Raw genomic sequence first — 22,681 nt, forward strand, 5'->3', positions numbered from 1 at the left:
ATGTGGTACAGCCCCCCCCCCCCCCCCCCCCCCACCCCCATCTGTTGATTATGGGAGGCCTAAGTGTCCGGAGAAAAAAAAACAAGTCTGAGTGCGGAGTTTCCCCACCGACACCACTTTTACTTTGTTTTTCTTCCTGTGGCCATAACGACCTATAGGAAGTTTAACAAGATAATAAAAAGTCTATTGTTTGATCTTGATCTTTTGACATATCAATTTTAACAAAATACTCACTCAGTTTGTTGTGAGAAGTGCAAAGGGATGGATGTTGGGAACTACCCCCACTCACCCAAGTTCAATGAGAAGTTCATCACGTTGTTTGCGTACGAGTTCCAGAAGTCGACGCTTCCTCAAGGTGCATGAGACGTCTGCAAAATACCTCGCGCAGCCCCTTGCGGAATTGGCGATACTTGAAGGCGTAGATGACCGGATTGACGCAGCAATTAGCGGCCACCATCGCTACAGAGAGCAGATAGTACCACTCGTCGAAGTTGAGCTTCCAGCCCAGATTGAACAAGAGATAGATGGACTGGTTTGGTGTCCAGCACACCAGGAAGGTGATGAAGACGACCAAGAGCATCTTGAAGGTATTACGTCTAGCTCGGAGTAGGGACTCCATCATACCTTCTGGTTGGGCGTTGCCATCCGTGGTAGATGCTCCGGCAGCTGGAACTACGTTGGCCGGTGCCGGTCCAACCCGGGCCGCTCCTCTCTTGAGCTCCACACTGATGCGAATATACGCAAACAGCATCACTGACACTGGCACGATATACAGCAGAACGACTGACAAACAACCCATGACTTTGGACCAGTACACGGCATTCGACACGCACTTACCGTCTTGCACCTTGAAGATGGTAAGGGCGAAAGAGTTAGTAACGGTTACAAAGATCCAACATGCCGCAATGACCACACCAACTTTCAGTCTTGGGTGGTTGGCGAAGGCTGCTTGGTACTTAAATGGGTGAACGATGGCGAAGTAGCGCTCCATAGTCAACGACAACAGATTGTACGTTGATATGACAAACATGAGGAAGGATGCAAAGTTAGAGTACCAGACGTGACACACTACCCACCCAAAGACGTTGTTGGGCATGGGGTCGGGTAGCGGGGCCTCGCTCTGCAGAAGAATCATTAATGAACCAAGAAGATCCACCACAGCTTGGTGGAAGATGAAGGCGTTGGTGCGAGTCTGCATCGATGAGACTTTACCGATAACAAGACAGACGAGACTGTTGCCCAAGATGCCGACAATACCCACGATGGTCTTGAAGATACGCAGCCATAGAATCTCCTCCATGTTGGTTATTTGTTGTGCACTTAGACCCTTGCTAGAAAAATCATCAACCTCTTTTTGCGTCTGTATGCTGGGACGAGATGCGGCCCAGCCTCTTTTATATACTAAGCCACCTCATCAATAATTCATATTCTTGCCCTCATTCAATTTGTAAAATACTGAATAGCTCCGAAGGACATATCTAAAAGGACCATTTCGAGGGAATTAACCCCTTTTCGCTCGAAAACACGTCTACCACGAAATGGTAGGATTTGAAAAGATCGTTACAGACACGAAGATTTTAAAGTAACTGCCAGGAGTATTGCTGGCAAAAATAGGTTTCTAGGTTACAAGCTTGAGCCGGGGATACAAAAGTAGGCAATTACTTCCGAAGGCCTAGTTATTTTTGTCGAATGTAATAATGTTGATTTCTTTTTCCCCTGATAATCTGTTCCTCCAAAATTAATAAGTCCCGAACCTATTGAAGTTTTCATGATCACTACTGACATCATAAATGTCGAGTCACACGGCAAGACGCACCGGTGTTAATTACATAAAGTTGCTGCCATATAGTTTACTGATGAAAGGAGTATTTGAGGTCAGTCCCAAGCAAAGAAAATTAATGACAATTTTCAATTTACAGATGGAGATGCTATTCTTTGCAACCGGCCTTATTTGATTGGTTTTTGCTGTCCTACTTTATTAGAAAACATGAAGACTTTTTGTTATAATTAGATTAGATTAGATTTCTTTATTGTCATGTACAAATTACATGAAAATTGATTTCCCAGTGTACAATTAAAAATGTGTATACATACAATAATTTAAGATACTCGAAAAATATGACAAGGCCACAAATATATAGTGGTTCTTAGAATACTTTTATTTTTCATGTATCATAAACAATATGTCCTTTATAAGATTAAAGGTCGATGTGAAGCAACTCTACATCCTTGAATACTCAGCCTTTTATTTTGTCCTTTACAATTAAAGCCTTATTTTGAGGCAATGTGCATTGAAAAAAATGAAGCATATTTGCATGAATTGTGGGGACTTCATGAGCAGGTCGAGTTTAATTGTGTTCTTTTCGACCGTCCAAGGAACCTTTTTTCTTTATGTCGAAACAGTTCAGGTCAAAAGAATTCAATCCAATCAATCCCCATGAAAAGAAGCTCACCTTCATCGGTAATGCAAAATTTGTAACTTATATTTCTGAGCTTGGGAAGAAACCTCTTTCACTTTCGTTTTTTTTTTGCGTTCTGTATTCTCTGATCACCAAGTTCATGTAATTAACAGCCGCGGTAGGCGTAGGCCTTCGAGTCTAGACACAGAGACTGAAGACTTAAATTGGTCCGGGGCTCAACCAAGGTCCATAAAACTCATTCATTAAAGAGGACCTGATTTTCAGGGGGGGGGGGGATTTGAAATGTATTGTGGTGAAATGGGTCATTTCTGATGAGTGTTGATAATTAAATTGGTTCGGGGCTCAACCAAGGTCCTTAAAACTTGTTCATTTTCAGGGGGACAATCTGCAATGTATGCATGGGCGTCGCGAGGGGGGGACAAGGGGGCGCTCCCCCCCCCGAAAAGCAAAAAAAAAAAAAAAAGGAAGAAGAAAAAATAGAAAAAAAGAAATGAAAAAGCGGTGCGATGTCATATTGGTGTAAATTCAATGGGGGGGGGGGGGTAAAATGTCCCTGCCCCCTTCTCATATAACTCATAAATCGAGAATATGTTGAGAAATACAGGAATTTTTTGGGAAAAATATGTTTTGCCCCCCTCTAGATAAAATCCTGGCGACACCCACGAATGTATGGTAAAATAGTTCATTTCTGATAGTGACACTTATGTGGGTTGATTGTTATCGTTATCATTTCTACAGTGCTCAACAAAGGGCTAACGTAATTATGGCCAACGCACTGTAAAACCTTATAAAGGCTTTTTTGCATTTAAATATACAAAAAAACAGAAAAGGAACAGGAACAAAGAACAGGAACAAAAGAACAAACAGCCGGTTGAAGTTTTTTAGCTGCTTGTATAACTGAAATTCAAATTTTCATAAAAACAAGTCAGTTCTTTTAAATACTGTAAAAACATAAGCGTTTATGAGTTCAACACTATGTTTACTGTTCCTAATCCGAACCGTCCATGAAGCGTTTATAACTTAAACACAACGGTTTTCCTAAACAGAACCGTTCACGAAACTGTTGCAAAAAAAAGCGTTTATAATGTGTTCGAAAGTTAAACACTGGGGTTTTTTTTACAGTGAAGCCTCTTGCGACTTATCGGAAATGAAACATATGAAATCGTCAAGAGTTTTAGTCATTGCAGTGATGAGTACAATTTGAAGTCGAAGATCAATACAAATAAATGATCTCAGGATTATCCGACTCAGAACGGGCTTCGTGTTTGAGCTCCCGCGAATGAAATTTAGTCTATAACTACAGCTAAAACTGACGAAAAAATCTTTGAAAACGGAAACGGAAAGCAGTTCAAAACATGTGATGTTAACAAAATAATACAGTAATTATCTTGAAATGTTTAAATTTAGAAACTGTGTAATGCTGACATTGTGTTTCATGCAGCTGAGTGGGGAACGAAAACGTGCCGATGACGGAGTGCAAACATCGCCGCAAGATTACTCGAAATCCAGTTGTACCGAATTGCTTTTCTTCTATTTCGATTCAAACGAGTCTGTAAATGTAAAGAAATGTTATAGATATGTCCGGTATCAGGTTGCAGTTCCCAAGACAGTAAACCTCGAGGGATCTTTGGACTTAAAAATGTGTTTTTTTGGGACTTAATATTTAACACTCATTTCATATAAATGCGATGATCAATTTGTAGGTTCAATTACAAGGGGCTCAATTTCATTTCAATTGCATGCAGTGTAAGTCATGAATGTGGCATTCTAAATATTGTATTTTCCCCCCGACAAATTCGTCTCATATGGAGATTGCCGATGTTCTGAAAAAGCAAATTCGATTGTTGATTTCTACTCGATTTTATTTGTAGCAAGCTTAAATGTTACGAATTGAAATGTATTCAATCTTTTTGGCTGTATCTGAATGTTTCAGCTTATTCTGAAATATTTCTACTGTTCTTTTCTCCATTCAAAGAGGCTTATCTAAAATTATGAATGAATTTCTCAATTCATATGTTTTAATACACAGTTGAACACAACTCTTTATTAAACCATATTTAAATATACATGTTCAATTAAGCTTGTTTTGTTATTCATGCTCAAAAGAGCACACAAAAAATGTTCACAAAGAGCACAATACAAATGCTCATAAGAGCACAATATAAGGGACGTAAATTAAGTACCGACAAATGCGGTACTGTATGGCAAGATGTTACAAACCATGAAAGCCACCAGGATACCTGATGGGAAAAGCGCCCCAAAAGCTCACCATGGAGTAAAAGACTGACCAAAATCAGTCAAAAAGTGTGCGTAAAAGCTCCAACGGAGCACAAAGCCACAACGGGCTGGGCTGTAATGGTAAGGAGTTTCGCATATCAACCTGTAACCAGTTTATAAAAAACTGTAAGGGATCCCCGGGCTCCGCAGTATGTTTTGTTTTTGTCTGAGAAACCAACCCACAACATAAGCTGGTGTATATATTGCGGAGTGACCAGAAAAGGTTTATTGCTTACTCCTACAAATGAAAGAACTTAAAAAGGGGCCTCACTGTAGGCCTCAAATGGATAAACATAAAAGAACGCTGAACAAGTTGCTGTGAAAACATGACCACCAAAATGTGGAACGGCACCTCTCGCCATGCTATATTTAGTTCACGTGTACATTGAAAACATGCATAATGTTACACTCTAAAAACAAATTGGTTAAAATAACCAATAGCGATTTGAATGAAGAAAAGCAGAGTAGATGTGAAAGTACATGTACCTAAAATAGTACATGGATCTAAGTATGTAAATAGAGTCAAAAGTATTCAGTACATTTCAATCCGTTACGTTTAAGCTTGCCACAAACACAATTTAATGAAAGGAGCATTAAAACCAATGATCAAATAAACAGCAACAAACAAAATTGTGTTTTCTATAGACCGTGATTGTGCCCTTTGGCGTCATACCGAGAGACAACCGCCGGACAACTCAAACATTTAAACATCTTTTGCATGTTAATAATTGGACCACATGAAAAAAGCTGGATTTCCAGCTTGCGTTAAAGTTGGTCACATGACCAAAAGTTAGGTTTCCATCGCCTTGAAATAAATAGGTTTGGGCAAATATACAATATAACATGTTGCCAATTTGATATAAAGAAGACACGATTACCAGCCGAAGCTATCCTAACCACACTGGTGAAGATTAATCTCTTTTGCAAAATGAGAAGGAAACGCACAGCATTGTGGGACTTCCGTCGTGATCATTATACCATTGACATGTGTACGCCAAAGAGTCTACCACGGGTGGCCATCAGCTTAACAATTATTTCCAATAAGTGAAAAAAAGATACAAGAAGTATAAGCAACCCCATTTACAAGGCGGTTGTTACGAAGGAGCAGCAGGGCTTCATGTGAAACAGGAGAGATTAAGAACAGGCGATATTTTTGTTCACAAACAGTAATTAGCTACTTTATAAGCGATACATCTGGAGGTCATTTTTTGTTTCACTATTTGAATGGAAACTGACTTCGCGTAATTTGTTTTTCGTTCATTAGTGTTTCTATCAAACGCACGAACAACGCCACAAATTTGTAATGAAATAATGAGTATTTTTTTTCTCGAGTTTTCAGCATAACATTTAATTGAATTTCGCTCTGAAGGATGTGAAGATTAAACCAAGACACAAGGAAAAGCACCCTAACGTATAACATAATTTACTAGACAGTTCGCTGGTTATTAACTCAGTCAACAGTAAGATCGTATAGGCCTAGGCCTATATCGAACATTCTTATGCAGCGCGTGTTTTAAAGGTCTCCATTACAAACATTAAAACAATAAACTGCCAACATAGTGAAATATCATACTTGATTGTAAGCGAATGATAGGATCAAGCATCCTGCGAAATCATCGCGCCTAATATGCTGTCATTTGGTTTGGACCTAACCATCGCGGGGAAAAAACCCCAATAAAACGGCTTTTGTTTTCAAAATCATGTACTGCCCCCAATTGACCAAATGTTGGTTGAGTTTGCAATCGGTTACAAATCAGTGATTAAGTTGAGAATCATGTCACAAGAGGGCGCAAATCAAAACGTATCAATGAACATTTTGGAAGGGAGGGCTTTCAACGGAAACCTTGCTTTGCGTCGAGAAAAGTGAAGATGAATTTTCACAGTTTGCTCAAAAAGTGTATCATCTACTAATCTGGCATTGGGGAACCGCCAACATAGGGAACTGCCAACATAGGGCTGGATACTCAGTTGGTAGAGCAACTTTGAAAATTATAAGAACGAACCTAGTCAGTTTCCCTTTGTGATTTATTTGAAGAGCTGACATTTCGACAGGTTTGCTAATTTCTGAGACGCTGAGAACAAGAAGGCTGAGATTTGCAGGACACTGTGCAAGGAGAAAGGATGAAGCTGCATCCAAGGTTCTACTATGACAACCCATACGAGGAAAGAGATCAAGAGGACAGCCACGTAAAGACTACATCAAACTCCTAGCAGAGGATACAGGCTTAAGTGGGCAAGACATCAAGACATGTATGATGGATAGATGCGGCCAACCATCACGGGTATCAAAGATGTCTCACGTACCTGTTATGTTGCCGTCAACGGTTTCTTTTTATTGTCTTAGTACCGAACGTTCAAGAATGTTCAGTATAAAGTCTGGCCAGTTCGTCAGGTAGTCATCATTTGGGATTTCATCCATCAACCAGTCAACATCAGTTTCGTTCTGGAGTATATACCTCAAGATGTCTACCTTCAGTTCTCTCTTCTTTCAAGAAAACAAGCCAGTCTTTGAGATGCCTGTCACAGAGCCAAGAGAGTTTGATCGCTTCCTTAATTCCATGACTACCTCGGCCTAGCTCGGCTCATCACCAAGACCAGCGTAGCTTCTCCAAGGCCTGCCTCCGTCACGGAGTCATCCGAAGATCAGTTCATCAGACTCCAGACGTCAGCCATGGAGCCGGACCAGCAGACCAGCATCATCGACAGCGGGTCAACCAACGGGTTTCGTCCCTTCACCATGGACGAGCTGTCCCGTGAGACCGGTCCATCTCGACGTGGCAATCGGTGGTTGGTTCTTAAGCCAACTTGTTGTGTCTTTGCAAGAACAACGGCGAGAGCGAAGCCGTCTACACCTCACACATCCTCAAGAACAGCCTTGACAAGGTGATATGTCCTAGGCTACGGGCTTACATCTGTCCACTGTGTGGAACCAGCGGAGATGAGGCACATACCATCAAGTACTGTCCAACCAACCTGGGCAGCTTGCAGCCAGCTCCGTCCAAGTCAAGACCCAGCAATCTCGGCTTGTTCATCAGCAGCAGACTTCTGCCGTCAGCAGAAAACAGAGTTTCCGTATGACCATTGCAAGGAGAAACGTCAACATTTGGTCCTATCATATTAAAACCTTTGATACGTGATTGTGTTTTGCGCAGCTGTACAATATTTTGCCATGGGCTGCAGAACCGGATTTTAGCTTTGCGGGGTTTTGAGCAGCGGTGTTTATTTTTTACATTCTCCATTTTCTTCTTCTCTCATCCTTTCCCCTTCCTTCTCCATTCTTCATTTTCGATTTTGCCGACTGAAAGTTCGCACCCCCAAGTCCCCCCCCCAGTCAACTCCTACCCGCAGCTTCAAATATTTGTCTATTTTCGAAAATAAAATCTGTAAAACTGGCGGAAGACGAGGGATCTTGCCAGGCCTGCCCACAAACTGGCCGTCCGTGCACGGTAACATTTCTTAGTAGAAGTTGGTAACGTAGCTATTTTACTTAATTCGGGGGTGCTGAATCCAAAAATGATTGTTACCAAGCTGGATTTTTAGTGGAAAAATGCCTAATTTGCATACATCTTTAATGCCTGTCGTGTAATATATTTTTCCCCATATTTGGGTATATTTTTTGTTATTTTATTTTTTGAAAAGTTTATTTTGGTGATTATACTTACACTTCCTTACTTCAATAACATTTTCTAAAGCGTATAAAAGTGACTGAATAATCACGAGGACATAGAAACAAAATGGCTACTAAATAGACCCAGCAATCTCGGCATGTTCAACAGCAGCAGACTTCTGCCGTCAGCAGAAAACAGAGTTTCCGTATGACCATCGCAAGGAGAGACTCTAAATCAAACGGCTCTTTTCAGAGCCAACACACATTCCAAAAAGAGATATAGCTGCATCGATTTTATATACAAGCTTTAATTTTACGGGCAGTGACTTTTCTTTGGTTTATTTTAAAATGGAAATTTTAAAATTGAATTTTGGAATTATATGTATTATGCTAGACAATAATTTTTGTTCTAGGCTGGTTCCCGCCCCACAATCAGTATCGATAGTGTACGGACCAGGAGCCAGTCTGCTCGCAAAGTGGATCCTGTTGTGCCCCAAAACAAAACAAAAACCTTTTCAGAGGTTTGCAGACGTCGGAAAAAAAATTGAGGGTTTCATGGTTGGAATAAAAGATACAAGTTTTTAAAATCGAATTTGTTAAGGGTGGTGGGGGCGGGGGGGGGGGGAGTCTTGTGTGTACAGCCGTCTGTTTTCCTCTTCAATTCGTAAAAAATGGGTATGCAAAATAGTGATAACAGTCAGTGGCCGCGTCACGCGCAGAACCCTGTTTGACCTCAGTTTCTTGTCCCGGGGTCACGCACGCATGGCCCAAAAGCCTACGCAAGATTTTACGAGACTGCATTCAAGTCTGCATTCGACAGAAAAACGCCAACAACTACTCGGATGTACCACTATCGGCCAAGATGACGATATTAGTGAAAAGTTGAAATCGTGTGTTTTATTTTGATCCCAAATATGGCCTAACTGCTTTTGACAAAATTGAAGTGTTGTTACGGCGTGTGCATTCCATTCTTAAAAAGACCGACAGAAATGACATTTCCTAAATCGTATAATAGTGACTGAATAATCATGAGGACATAAAAAACAAAATGGCTACTACGTGTATATAGACCCAGCAATCTCGGCATGTTCAACAGCAGCAGACTTCTGCCGTCAGCAGAAAACAGAGTTTCCGTATGACCATCGCAAGGAGAGACTCTAAATCAAACGGCTCTTTTCAGAGCCAACACACATCAAAAAGAGCTTTAAATTTACGGGCAGTGACCTTTCTTTGTTTTTTTTTTAAATGGAAATTTTAAAATTGAATTTTGGAATTACTTAAATAAATAGTGATAACAGTCAGTGGCCGCGTCACGCTCACAACCCTGTTTGACCTCAGTTTCTTGTCCCGGGGTCACGCACGAATGGCCCAAAAGCCTACGCAAGATTTTACGAGACTGCATTCGAGTCTGCATTCGACAGAAAAACGCCAACAACTACTCGGATGTACCACTATCGGCCAAGATGACGATGTTAGTGAAAAGTTGAAATCGTGTGTTTTATTTTGATACCAAATATGGCCTAACTGCTTTTGACAAAATTTAAGTGTTGTTACGGCGCGTCAAACAAAAATCATGCTTTATAGCAACAAAAGCGAGGGCCGATTGTTTTTAGATGTACATTCCATTCTTAAAAAGGCCAAAAGAAATGGCAAGTTTCAGTAGAGGATAGGTAGAGGATAGTGTACGCTTCATTTACATGTGAAACACGTGCAGGAGCCGTTTATATTTTTGGTCAAAATCGCCGGTTGAAAAATGAAGACTTCAAAATGAGATTTCATCGATTTACGTGTTAACTGTAATGCTCATGGCCGGGTGCACTAATTCAAGTGAGAATTTCTACGCGAGGTCACGTATTTATTTATTTCTGATCTTTTATCAGGGTAGCCCCTTCACATTTAATGTTGTTTTCCACGAGGTCCTGAGCATATAAATGTATTTATAAATTACTAACACAAAAACTAACAATTTAAAAGATTAAAAGTGTATAGAAATATCAAAACAGATAAGAAATAATAGAAAATAAGATCATATAAGATTATAACCGAATACATGTAGATTATTTAATCATTAAATAAAAGAGACATGAACGGGTTTACAACTTTAACGATAAAACCGTGTATATGAAAAACACAATAGACAAAAGTGCAGATTAAGACCTTAAATTTAAGAATAAAATCACAAAATAAATCCTACGTGTAAATATAAACGAAAAACGAAGTAAATAAATTTCAAATGATAAAGACAGTAAAAAGGAGGCCATTAACCTGCCCAAAAAAACCCCAAAAAAATAAAAACAATTTGATTCATCATTAGATCGTTTACTTACATTTGAACACACACCAAAGATTACAAAGTTGTACATCACCTTTTAAATGACAAATAAGAGACTATTAATCATTCTAAAAAGTACAAATGATTGGAAACATTCCCGACCGTAACGTTTCAGCTTGCTTTTCAATGGCATAGTGGAATTACCAAAGCATATACATATAAATGAATACAAAAGCGAATATGCTTTATCATAACATCGACAATGTCCGCGTGTGACGAGTTTGCCGAAGCTAGGACAAAATTAATTAGAATCATACATTCCTGAAATACATTGCACTTATAATGAGATTTATCCATAGAAATTTGAAATTGAAATGAACAGTTAAGCCAAAAGATATCGTTGGACGATATTTAGGTATAATTCCATCTTCGGTAATCGATAAAACCCTTACTTTTTGGTGTCATCATGTCTGTAAAGTAAAGAAAGTGAACGTGCACGCGACGAAGGAGTGTAAAAGTCGCCGCAACATTACACGCACTGTTGTGTTATAGTCAAGGAAATGCTTTTCTTCTTTTTTCTTTTTCGATTAAACCAAGTCTGTGAATGGTTTTAGAAATGTAGTATTTTGGGCTTTCTTCAATTCACAAACTAGATGGAAAGCATCATCACGTGGTTCCATCTTTCAGCAAACAGTTACCTTTTGCTCTGCGTGTATATCTCTCGAAATATGAGTGGTTTAGAAGTGTTGACAACTACCGTTTAACGTAGGCCACTTAACATGCAAACGATGCTTAAATGTTTGAGTTGAGCTGTTGACTGTCGGTATGACGTCATAGGGCACATGGTCATGGTTTTTTTCGTTTTATTTGATCATTTGTTTTAATGCTCCTGTCATTCAATTTCGTTTGTGGCAAGCTGAAACGTAACGGAAATTTAACAATGTGTTCATTATACAGGTGAATTAAATCAATTCAATTCAGTACAAAATGCTTTATTTATCCTTAAAAAGGCAATTACATATGGTTGGACAGCTTACTATAAAAAAACACTATAAGTAAGTAATTGCTAGTCGAATGTATATATAACATTTTAAACAATGTACTTATGATCTAGATGAAAAAATGATGTAAACTTCTCTAAAAAAATATTCTTTATACTTGAAATACGATGATAAATGTACACGTGATGACAAATAAAACAACATGACAAATACAATGATGGACTTTAAAAATGCAGATATCAATTATTTTAAAGTCTAACAACCACTGGAATAATGACAACTGGAATAATGACAACTTCGTTAAGTTCTGTAATGACAAATATAATGAAATGACAAATAAAATGATAGACCTTTAAAAATACAAATAGGACTATCAATTATTTAAAAGTGTAATAGCCACTGGAATGAATGAAAACTTCCTTCTGTTAGTTTTACGCGGAGGGCATCTGAGGCGGCGTCCTGATGGAAGAAACTGATGTTTTCAGAACATGATTTTCACTGGCTACGATAGAGTGGGCTTTCGAAGCACTTGTTCGCAGAACAGACTAAGGTCTTTCTAGGGCTCTCTGATGATTTTAGACCCAAGGTTAACAATCTTTTGCGAACTGTACTTATTCTTACCAATTAGGTTAAAATACCAGGAAGTACATGAAAAGCACAATACACTTTCAATGAATGACTGATAAAAAAAAAGACTAAGAGTGTTTTGTCAACAGAAAAAAGTCTTCAATTTACGTAACAAATTTAAGCGTTGTTGGCATTTTTTTTGACAATAACACATGTGTTTTCTTCCCATCTAAGCGTGTCATCAAATATGGTTTAACCCTAATCAGGCCGGGTTATTTTGACCACTCTCAGCCGGGGGGGGGCGGATTCAAGATCTCGCCATCGAGTGAAACTGAGTACATGCATAGAACAACTCATCATAAACACACCCAAGAAATTACATGACTAAAGGTCAAATGGCTTTAGAATTATGACTAATTAATTATCCATATGTACGAATGGTAATTCTGCTCTGAGTACACGACGTATATGGGAAAATTCAGTTTTTTTAACGGTGCGTAGTGCCGGAAAATTTTTCGCTACGCGGCAACCCCTGGTGCGCAAGGCTCGAGGCTAAAAAGTCATAACAGCTCGCGTCGGGAATTTTTTTTTTTAAGGCTATCGCGGAAAAGTTGAGGGGGGGGGGCGCTCCCGGCCCTTTTAGGGTTAAGGTATTTATATTCGGATACAATTTCAACTTCCTGGTCATGAATGAAAGTTTTCGAGGCACAGGTCACCATTGTTCTTTATATCAACAATAAGTTCCTTGGTTTTGAGTACATTTAATTCCATATAGGAATCATCACAACAGTAAAAAAAGTCTTGAAGAGTATCGCCATACTTATTATTTGATCCAGAAAGGAGTGAAATCAAAGCACTGTCATCAGCAAATTTGACTAAAATTTATCGTCGTGGCTACTGTACAGGAGTGGTGATAAAACACACCGCCGTGGAGAGCCTGTATTAGTCACTATGACACTGGATACATGACCATTAACACTAAACTCCGTAAGGGCTCCCCAAAATTTTGTCTAGCCCCCCCCCCCCCCCCCGCAAAAAAAAATCCATGCAAAAAAAAAGGCAGTTGCCAATTTGAGAAGTTGACGTCACATGCGACCTGTCTCACGCCCAAAAACAATAGTCGTGAGAAGGGGGCATTTGTACACTATAAGTTATATAGTGTGCATGATTGTAGGATTTATCAGCGCTCCCCATTGAAAATGTGGTACAGCCCCCCCCCCCACCCCCATCTGTTGATTATGGGAGGCCTAAGTGTCCGGAAAAAAAACAAGTCTGAGTGCGGAGTTTCCCCACCGACACCACTTTTACTTTGTTTTTCTTCCTGTGGCCATAACGACCTATAGGAAGTTTAACAAGATAATAAAAAGTCTATTGTTTGATCTTGATCTTTTGACATATCAATTTTAACAAAATACTCACTCAGTTTGTTGTGAGAAGTGCAAAGGGATGGATGTTGGGAACTACCCCCACTCACCCAAGTTCAATGAGAAGTTCATCACGTTGTTTGCGTACGAGTTCCAGAAGTCGACGCTTCCTCAAGGTGCATGAGACGTCTGCAAAATACCTCGCGCAGCCCCTTGCGGAATTGGCGATACTTGAAGGCGTAGATGACCGGATTGACGCAGCAATTAGCGGCCACCATCGCTACAGAGAGCAGATAGTACCACTCGTCGAAGTTGAGCTTCCAGCCCAGATTGAACAAGAGATAGATGGACTGGTTTGGTGTCCAGCACACCAGGAAGGTGATGAAGACGACCAAGAGCATCTTGAAGGTATTACGTCTAGCTCGGAGTAGGGACTCCATCATACCTTCTGGTTGGACGTTGCCGTCCGCGGTGGATGCTCCGGCAGCTGGACCTACGTTGGCCGGTGCGGTCCAACCCGGGCCGCTCCTCTCTTGAGCTCCACACTGATGCGAATGTACGCAAACAGCATCACTGACACTGGCACGATATACAGCAGAACGACTGACAAACAACCCATGACTTTGGACCAGTACACGGCATTCGACACGCACTTACCGTCTTGCACCTTGAAGATGGTAAGGGCGAAAGAGTTAGTAACGGTTACAAAGGTCCAACATGCCGCAATGACCACACCAACTTTCAGTCTTGGGTGGTTGGCGAAGGCTGCTTGGTACTTAAATGGGTGAACGATGGCGAAGTAGCGCTCCATAGTCAACGACAACAGATTGTACGTTGATATGACAAACATGAGGAAGGATGCAAAGTTAGAGTACCAGACGTGACACACTACCCACCCAAAGGCGTTGTTGGGCATGGGGTCGGGTAGCGGGGCCTCGCTCTGCAGCAGAATCATTAATGAACCAAGAAGATCCACCACAGCTTGGTGGAAGATGAAGGCGTTGGTGCGAGTCTGCATCGATGAGACTCTACCGATGACAAGACAGACGAGACTGTTGCCCAAGATGCCGACAATACCCACGATGGTCTTGAAGATACGCAGCCATAGAATCTCCTCCATGTTGGTTATTTGTTGTGCACTTAGACCCTTGCTAGAAAAATCATCAACCTCCTTTTGCGTCTGTATGCCGGGACGAGATGCGGCCCAGCCTCTTTTATATACTAAGCCACCTCATCAATAATTCATATTCTTGCCCTTATTCAATTTGTAAAATACTGAATAGCTCCGAATGACGTATCTAAAAGGACCATTTCGAGGGAATTAACCCCTTTTCGCTCGAAAACATGTCTACCACGAAATGGTAGGATTTGAAAAGATCGTTAAAGACACGAAGATTTTATAGTAACTGCCAGGAGTATTGCTGGCAAAAATAGGTTTCTAGGTTACAAGCTTGAGCCGGGGATACAAAAGTAGGCAATTACTTCCGAAGGCGTAGTTATTTTTGTCGAATGTAATAATGTTGATTTCTTTTTCCCCTGATAATCTGTTCCTCCAAAATTAATAAGTCCCGAACCAATTGAAGTTTTCAGGAACACTACTGACATCATAAATGTCGAGTCACACGGAAAGACGCACCCGTGTTAATTACATAAAGTTGTTGCCATATAGTTTACTGATAAAAGGAGTATTCGAGGTCAGTCCCAAGTGAAGAAAATTAATGACAATTTTCAATTTACAGATGGAGATGCTATTCTTTGCAACCGGCCTTATTTGATTGGTTTTTGCTGTCCTGCTTTATTAGAAAACATGAAGACTTTTTGTTATAATTAGAGTAGATTAGATTTCTTTATTGTCATGTGCAAATTACATGAAAAATGATTTCCCAGTGTACAATTAAAAATGTGTATACATACAATAATTTAAGATACTCGAAAAATATGACAAGGCCACAAATATAGGCCTATAGTGGTTCTTAGAATACTTTTATTTTTTCATGTATCATAAACAATATGTCCTTTATAAGATTCTTTCTTTCGATTAAAGGTCGATGTGAAGCAACTCTACATCCTTGAACACTCGGCCTTTTATTTTGTCCTTTACAATTAAAGCCTTATTTTGAGGCAATGTGCATTGAAAAACTGAAGCATATTTGCATAAATTGTGGGGACTTCATGAGCAGGTCGAGTTTAATTGTGTTCTTTTCGACCGTCCAAGGAACCTTTTTTTATGTCGAAACAGTTCAGGTCAAAAGAATTCAATCCAATCAATCTCCATGAAAAGAAGCTCACCTTCATCGGTAATGCAAAATTTGTAACTTATATTTCTGAGCTTGGGAAGAAACCTCGTTCACTTCCGTTTTTTTGGCGTTCTGTATTCTCTGATCACCAAGTTCATGTAATTAACAGCCGCGGTAGGCGTAGGCCTTCGAGTCTCGACACAGAGACTGAAGACTTAAATTGGTCCGGGGCTCAACCAAGGTCCATAAAACTCATTCATTAAAGAGGACCTGATTTTCAGGGGGGGGGTGGGATTTGAAATGTATTGTGGTGAAATGGGTCATTTCTGATGAGTGTTGATCTTTAATTGGTTCGGGACTCAACCAAGGTCCTTAAAACTTGTTCATTTCAGGGGGACAATCTGCAATGTATGCTTGGGCGTCGCGAAGGGGGGACAAGGGGGGGGGCGCTTCCCCCCCCCCCCCCCCCCGAAAAGAAAAAAAAAAAAAAAGGAAGAAGAAAAAATAGAAAAAAGAAATGAAAAAGCGGTGCGAAGTCATATTGGTGTAAATTCAAGGGGGGGGGGGAATGTCCCTGCCCCTTCTCATATAACTCATAAATCGAAAATATGTTGAAAAATACAGGAATTTTTTGGGAAAAATATGTTTTGTCCCCCTCTAGAAAAAATCCTGGCGACACCCATGAATGTATGGTAAAATAGTTCATTTCTGATAGTTACACTTATGTGGGTTGATCGTTATCGTTATCATTTCTACAGTGCTCAACAAAGGGCTAACGTAATTATGGCCAACGCGCTGTAAAACCTTATAAAGGCTTTTTTTGGCATTTAATTATGCAAATAGCCTATCCATGACTGTACCAAACAAACAGGAAAGGAACAGGAACAAAGAACAGGAACAAAGGAACAAACAGCCGGTTGAAGTTTTTTAGCTGCTTGTATAACTGAAATTCAAATTTTCATAAAAACAAGTCAGTTCTTTTAAATACTGTAAAAACATAAGCGTTTATGAGTTCAACACTATGTTTACTGTTCCTAATCCGAACCGTCCATGAAGCGTTTATAACTTTAACATTACGGTTTTCCTAAAACAGAACCGTTCACGAAACTGTTGAAAAAAAAGCGTTTATAATGTGTTCGAAAGTTAAACACTGGTGGGTTTTTTTTACAGTGAAGCCTCTTGCGACTTATCGGAGATGAAACATATGAAATCGTCAAGAGTTTTAGTCATTGCAGTGATGGAGTACAATTTGAAGTCGAAGATCAATACAAATAAATGATCTCAGGATCATCCGACTCAGAACAGGCTTCGTGTTTGAGCTCCCGCGAATGAAATTTAGTCTATAACTACAGCTAAAACTAACGAAAGGATCTTTGAAAACGGAAACGGAAAGCAGTTCAAAACATGTGATGTTAACAAAATAATACAGTAATTATTTTGAAATGTTTAAATTTAGAAACTGTGTAATGCTGACATTGTGTTTAATGCAGCTGAGTGGGGAAAGAAAACGTGCCGATGACGGAGTGCAAACATCGCCGCAAGATTACTCGAAATCCAGTTGTACCGAATTGCTTTTCTTCTATTTCGATTCAAACGAGGCTGTCAATGTAAAGAAATGTTATAGATATGTCCGGTATCAGGTTGCAGTTCCCAAGACAGTAAACCTTGAGGGATCTTTGGACTAAAAAATGTGGTTTGGGGCTTAATATTTAACACTCATTTCATATAAATGCGATGATCAATTTGTAGGTTCAATTACAAGGGGCTAAATTTCATTTCAATTGCATGCATTGTAAGTCATGAATGTGGCATTCTAAAAATTGTATTTTTTTCCCCCGACAAATTCGTCTCATATGGAGATTGCCGATGTTCTGAAAAAGCAAATTCGATTGTTGTTTTCTACTCGATTTTATTTGTGGCAAGCTTAAATGTTACGAATTGAAATGTATTCAATCTTTTTGGCTGTATCTGAATGTTTCAGCTTATTCTGAAATATTTCTACTGTTCTTTTCCTCATCCTAAGAGGCTTATCTAAAATTATGAATGAATTTTTCAATTCATATGTATTAATACACAGTTGAACACAAATCCTTATTAAACCATACTTAAATATATAAGCTTGTTCTCTTATTCATGCTCAAAAGAGCACACAAAAACGCTCATAAAGAGCACAATACAAATGCTTATAAGAGCAAGATACAAATGCTCATAAGAGCACAATATAAGGGACTCAAATTCAGTACCGACAAATGCAGTACTGTATGGCAAGATGTTACAAACAATGAAAGCCACTGGGATACCTGATGGGAAAAGCGCCCAAAAAGCTCACCATGGAGCAAAAGACTAACCAAAATCAGTCAAAAAGTGTGCGTAAAAGCTCCACCGGAGCACAAAGCCACAACGGGCTGTAATAGTAAGGAGTTTTGCATATCAACCTGGAACCAGTTTATAAAAAACTGTAAGGGCTCCCCGGGTTCTGCAATATGTTTTGTTTTTGTCTGAGAAACCAACGCACGACATAAGCTGGTGATTTTATTGCAGAGTGACCAGAAAAGGTTTATTGCTTACTCCTACAAATGGAAGAACTGAAAAGGGGCCTCACTGTAGGCCTCAAATGAATAAACATAAAAAAACGCTGAACAAGCACCTCTCGCCATGCTATATTTAGTTCACGTGTACCATGAAAACATGCATAATCTTACACTCTAAAATAACCAATATCGATTTGAATGAAGAAAAGCAGAGTAGATTTGAAAGTACACGTACCTAATAAATTAGATCTTAATATGTAAATAGAGTCATAAGTATTCAGTACATTTCAATCCGTTACGTTTCAGCTTGCCACAAACAAAATTTAATGAAAGGAGCATTAAAACCAATGATCAAATAAACAGCAACAAACAAAATTGTGTTTTCTATAGACCGTGCTTGTGCCCTTTGGCGTCATACCGACAGACAACCGCTGAACATCTCAAACATTTACACATCTTTTGCATGTTAATGATTGGACCACATAAAATGGTATATGTCTACACTTTTAAACCATTCATATTTCAAGAGATAATATACAGTGCAGAAGAGAACTGTTTGCTGAAAGATGGCACCACGTGATGGTGCTTTCCATCTGGGAACAAAGCCCAAATAGTACATTTCTAAAACCTTTTACAGACTCGTTTTAATCGAAAAAGAAGAAAAGTAATTCCATAAATATAACACTAGAATACAAGTAATCTTGCAGCGACTTTTGCAGTCCTTCACCAAAAACAAAGAAAAATTGGGCAAAAATGGTGACTATTCAAAGCGGTTTTTTCCTGCGCCGTTGACAGCCATACTGGATTTCAAGCTAAAGTTGGTCACATGACCAAAAGTTAGGTTTCTATGACCATGAAATAAATAAGTTTGGGCAAATATACAATATAACATGTTTTGACCGCCAAATGTGCAGATTGCCAATTTCATATAAAGAAGACCCGATTACCAATGTTTTGAAATGGGTTGCAAAGGCAACCATGGACATACCACGGAATCGTTTTTATTTCTTTACCGTAATGCTCCTCATAAAATAGGAAAAGTCACCAAATTTTTACGACGGTCAGCCGAAGCTATCCTAACCACACTGGTGAAGATTAATCTCTTTTGCAAAATGAGAAGGAAACGCACAGCATTGTGGGACTTCCGTCGTGATCAATACGCCAAAGAGTCTACCACGGGTGGCCATCAGCTTAACAATTATTTCCAATTAGTGCTAAAAGATATAAGAAGTAAGTAACCCCATTGACAAGGCGGTTGTTACGAAGGAGCAGCAGGGCTTCATGTGAAACAGGAGACTGGAAACTGAATGAAATGAATGGAAACTGACTTCGCGTAATTTGTTTTTCGTTCATTAGTGTTTCTATCAAACGCACGAACAACACCACAAATTTGTAATGAAATAATGACTATTTTTTTGTCGAGTTTTCAGAATAACATTTAATTGAATTTCGCTCTGAAGGATGTGAAGATTAAACCAAGATACAAGGAAAAGGACCCTTACGTATAACATAATTTACCAGACAGTTCGCTGGTTATTAACTCAGTCAACAGTAAGATCGTATATATCGAACATTCTTATGTAGCGCGTGTTTTAAAGGTCTCCATTACAAACATTAAAAAAATAAACTGCCAACATAGTGAAATATCATACTTGATTGTAGCGAATAATAGGATCAAGCATCCTGCGAAATCATCGCGCCTAATATGCTGTCATTTTCGAGAAAAGACGAATAACCATCATTTAGTTTGGTCCTAACCATCGCGAGAAAAAAAACCCAATGAAACGGCTTTTGTCTTCAAAAACATGTACTGCCCTCCAATTGACCAAATGTTGGTTGAGTTTGCAATCGGTTACAAATCAGTGATTAAGTTGAGAATCATATCACAAGAGGGCGCAAATCAAAACGTATTAATGAACATTTTGGAAGGGAGGGCTTTCAACGGAAACCTTGCTTTGCGTCGAGAAAAATGAAGATGAATTTTCACAGTTTGCTCAAAAAGTGTATCATCTACTGATCTGACATTGGGGAACCGCCAACATAGGGAACTGCCAACATAGGGCTGGATACTCAGTTGGTAGAGCACCTTTGAAAATTATAAGAACGAACCTAGTCAGTTTCCCTTTGTGATTTATTTGAAGAGCTGACATTTCGACAGGTTGGCTAATTTCTGAGAGGCTGAGAACAAGAAAGCTGAGATTTGCAGGACACTGTGCAAGGAGAAAGGATGAAGCTGCATCCAAGGTTCTAGTATGGCAACCCATACGTGGAAAGAGATCAAGAGGACAGCCACCTAAAGACTACATCAAACTCCTAGTAGAGGATACAGGCTTAAGTGGGCAAGACATCAAGACATGTATGATGGATAGACTGATAGAGTGGTTTGGAGAGCTATGGAGTCTGACCTTCAGAGTCGCCATAATCAAGCAAGTAAGCAAGTTTTCAATAACCGGATGTATTGTATTGTTCTTCCTGGAATCAGCAGAAATAAAAAAAAAATCTTCAAATGGTGTTCATCACCTTTGACATTACCTTCAATCTTTTGAAAAAAAAAATTTTAAGCCGCCAGATTTCTTTCCGAACAGATCAGGTTGATATTTTCAATACATGTACCAAACAACTCCAACCACATTTTAAAACGCTGCTAATGGTGCTTTCTGCAATTGGCGTTCGTTGGCGTGAAACGCACACCACTTGCTAAACCGCAAATTGTGCACTGCAGGCCGAGTAATTAGCCCTCTTTTGTTGACTACTCGCGTGTGATCGTACCGCTGTTAAGCGATGCGGCCAACCATCAAGGGTATCAAAGATGTCTCGCGTACCTGTTATGTTGCCGTCAACGGTTTCTTTTTATTGTCTAAGTACCGATCGTTCAAGAATGTTCAGTATAAAGTCTGGCCAGTTCGTCAGGTAGTCATCATTTGGGATTTCATCCATCAACCAGTCAACACCAGTTTCGTTCTGCAGTATATACCTCAAGATGTCTACCTTCAGTTCTCTCTTCTTTCAAGAAAACAAGCCAGTCTTCGAGATGCCTGTCACAGAGCCAAGAGAGTTTGATCGCTTCCATGACTACCTCGGCCTAGCCCAGCTCATCACCAAGACCAGCGTAGCTTCTCCAAGGCCTGCCTCCGTCACGGAGTCATCCGAAGATCAGTTCATCAGACTCCAGACGTCAGCCATGGAGCCGGACCAGCAGACCAGCATCATCGACAGCGGGTCAACCAACGGGTTTCGTCCCTTCACCATGGACGAGCTGTCCCGTGAGACCGGTCCATCTCGACGTGGCAATCGGTGGATGGTTCTCAAGCCAACTTGTTGTGTCTTCTGCAAGAACAACGGCGAGAGCGAAGCCGTCTACACCTCACACATCCTCAAGAACAGCCTTGACAAGGTGGTCTGTCCTAGGCTACGGGCTTACATCTGTCCACTGTGTGGAACCAGCGGAGATGAGGCACATACCATCAAGTACTGTCCAACCAATCTGGGCAGCTTGCAGCCAGCTCCGTCCAAGTCAAGACCCAGCAATCTCGGCATGTTCATCAGCAGCAGACTCCTGCCGTCAGCAGGGAACCGAGTTTCCGTATGACCATCGCAAGGAGAACCTCTAAAAGCAAACAGAAACGGCTCTTTTCAGAGCCAACACACATTCCAAAAAGAGATATAGTTGCGTCGATTTTCAAGCTTTAAATTGTTTTAAAATGAAAAATAGTTTTCTTTTCTAAATGATATTTTTCTTTAGCAATACAAAAGTAAGGGCCTATTCACTTTGAGTGAGACATAGACCTAAATAATGGCCCATGTTAAGTTATTGGTTTTGGAACTATTATGCAAGACAATAATTTCTGTTCTTGCTTGGTAGGCTAGTTCCCGCTTCACAATCGGTATCGATAGTATGTGGACCGGGAGCCAGTCTGCTAGCAAAGCGGATCCTGTTGTGTCCAAAAACAAAAGAATTTTTTTTCAGAGTTTGCAGATGTCGAAAAATTATTGAATTTTTGGGGTTGGAATAACAGTTTTTAAAATGTATTCATAGAAAAATAAACATCGAATTTGTTCGGGGCGGGGCAGAGCCTCGTGCGTACAGCAGTCTGTTTGTAATTTTATCGCTTTCCGATTTCCACAGACATTATTCAAGCTCTTGTTCTATACCAGACGCGTATATTATAGTCTACTATCGAACGACCGATTCTAGAAAAGAATCTGTATTCACTTACTTCGATCTATCATGCAGTGAATCCTGCACGCGACCACGTGCTCGAATGCACTTACCGTGTAGTAGCGCCTCCAAGGACGCCCCAATAATTCACTCACAAAAACGATCTATTTTGTGAAAACGCTTTTGTTTGTTTCAATTCATTGAAAGGACCATCAAAAGTATTTTCTTTAATCCGTCGTCGGTAAA

At 39.9% G+C, this 22,681-nt stretch overlaps 2 protein-coding genes and 2 pseudogenes across 2 annotated transcripts; 2 read left to right on the plus strand and 2 right to left on the minus strand.

Annotated features, from left to right (window-relative positions):
* Positions 1-310: 310 nt before the first annotated feature.
* On the minus strand, positions 311-1,300 carry LOC119720498 (kappa-type opioid receptor-like). Its single transcript, XM_038190182.1, has one exon. It carries the CDS (start codon positions 1,298-1,300, stop codon positions 311-313), a length of 990 nt encoding a protein of 329 aa, XP_038046110.1.
* A 5,859-nt stretch (positions 1,301-7,159) lies between these two features.
* On the plus strand, positions 7,160-7,784 carry LOC119720958 (annotated as a pseudogene).
* Positions 7,785-13,639: 5,855 nt separating this feature from the next.
* On the minus strand, positions 13,640-14,628 carry LOC119720316 (annotated as a pseudogene).
* Positions 14,629-21,040: 6,412 nt separating this feature from the next.
* LOC119721033 (nanos homolog 1-like) lies at positions 21,041-21,945 on the plus strand. Its single transcript, XM_038190908.1, has one exon. It carries the CDS (start codon positions 21,257-21,259, stop codon positions 21,863-21,865), a length of 609 nt encoding a protein of 202 aa, XP_038046836.1. The 5' UTR covers positions 21,041-21,256; the 3' UTR covers positions 21,866-21,945.
* Positions 21,946-22,681: the final 736 nt, after the last annotated feature.

This window comes from Patiria miniata, unplaced genomic scaffold (assembly GCF_015706575.1).
Source record: "Patiria miniata isolate m_02_andy unplaced genomic scaffold, ASM1570657v1 HiC_scaffold_9, whole genome shotgun sequence".
Taxonomy (NCBI): domain Eukaryota; kingdom Metazoa; phylum Echinodermata; class Asteroidea; order Valvatida; family Asterinidae; genus Patiria; species Patiria miniata.

Bases quoted from the DNA above. Each gene is read 5' to 3' on its own strand.
- LOC119721033 (XM_038190908.1), top strand. From the start codon at position 21,257: ATGTCTACCTTCAGTTCTCTCTTCTTTCAAGAAAACAAGCCAGTCTTC.
- LOC119720498 (XM_038190182.1), bottom strand. From the start codon at position 1,300: ATGGAGGAGATTCTATGGCTGCGTATCTTCAAGACCATCGTGGGTATT.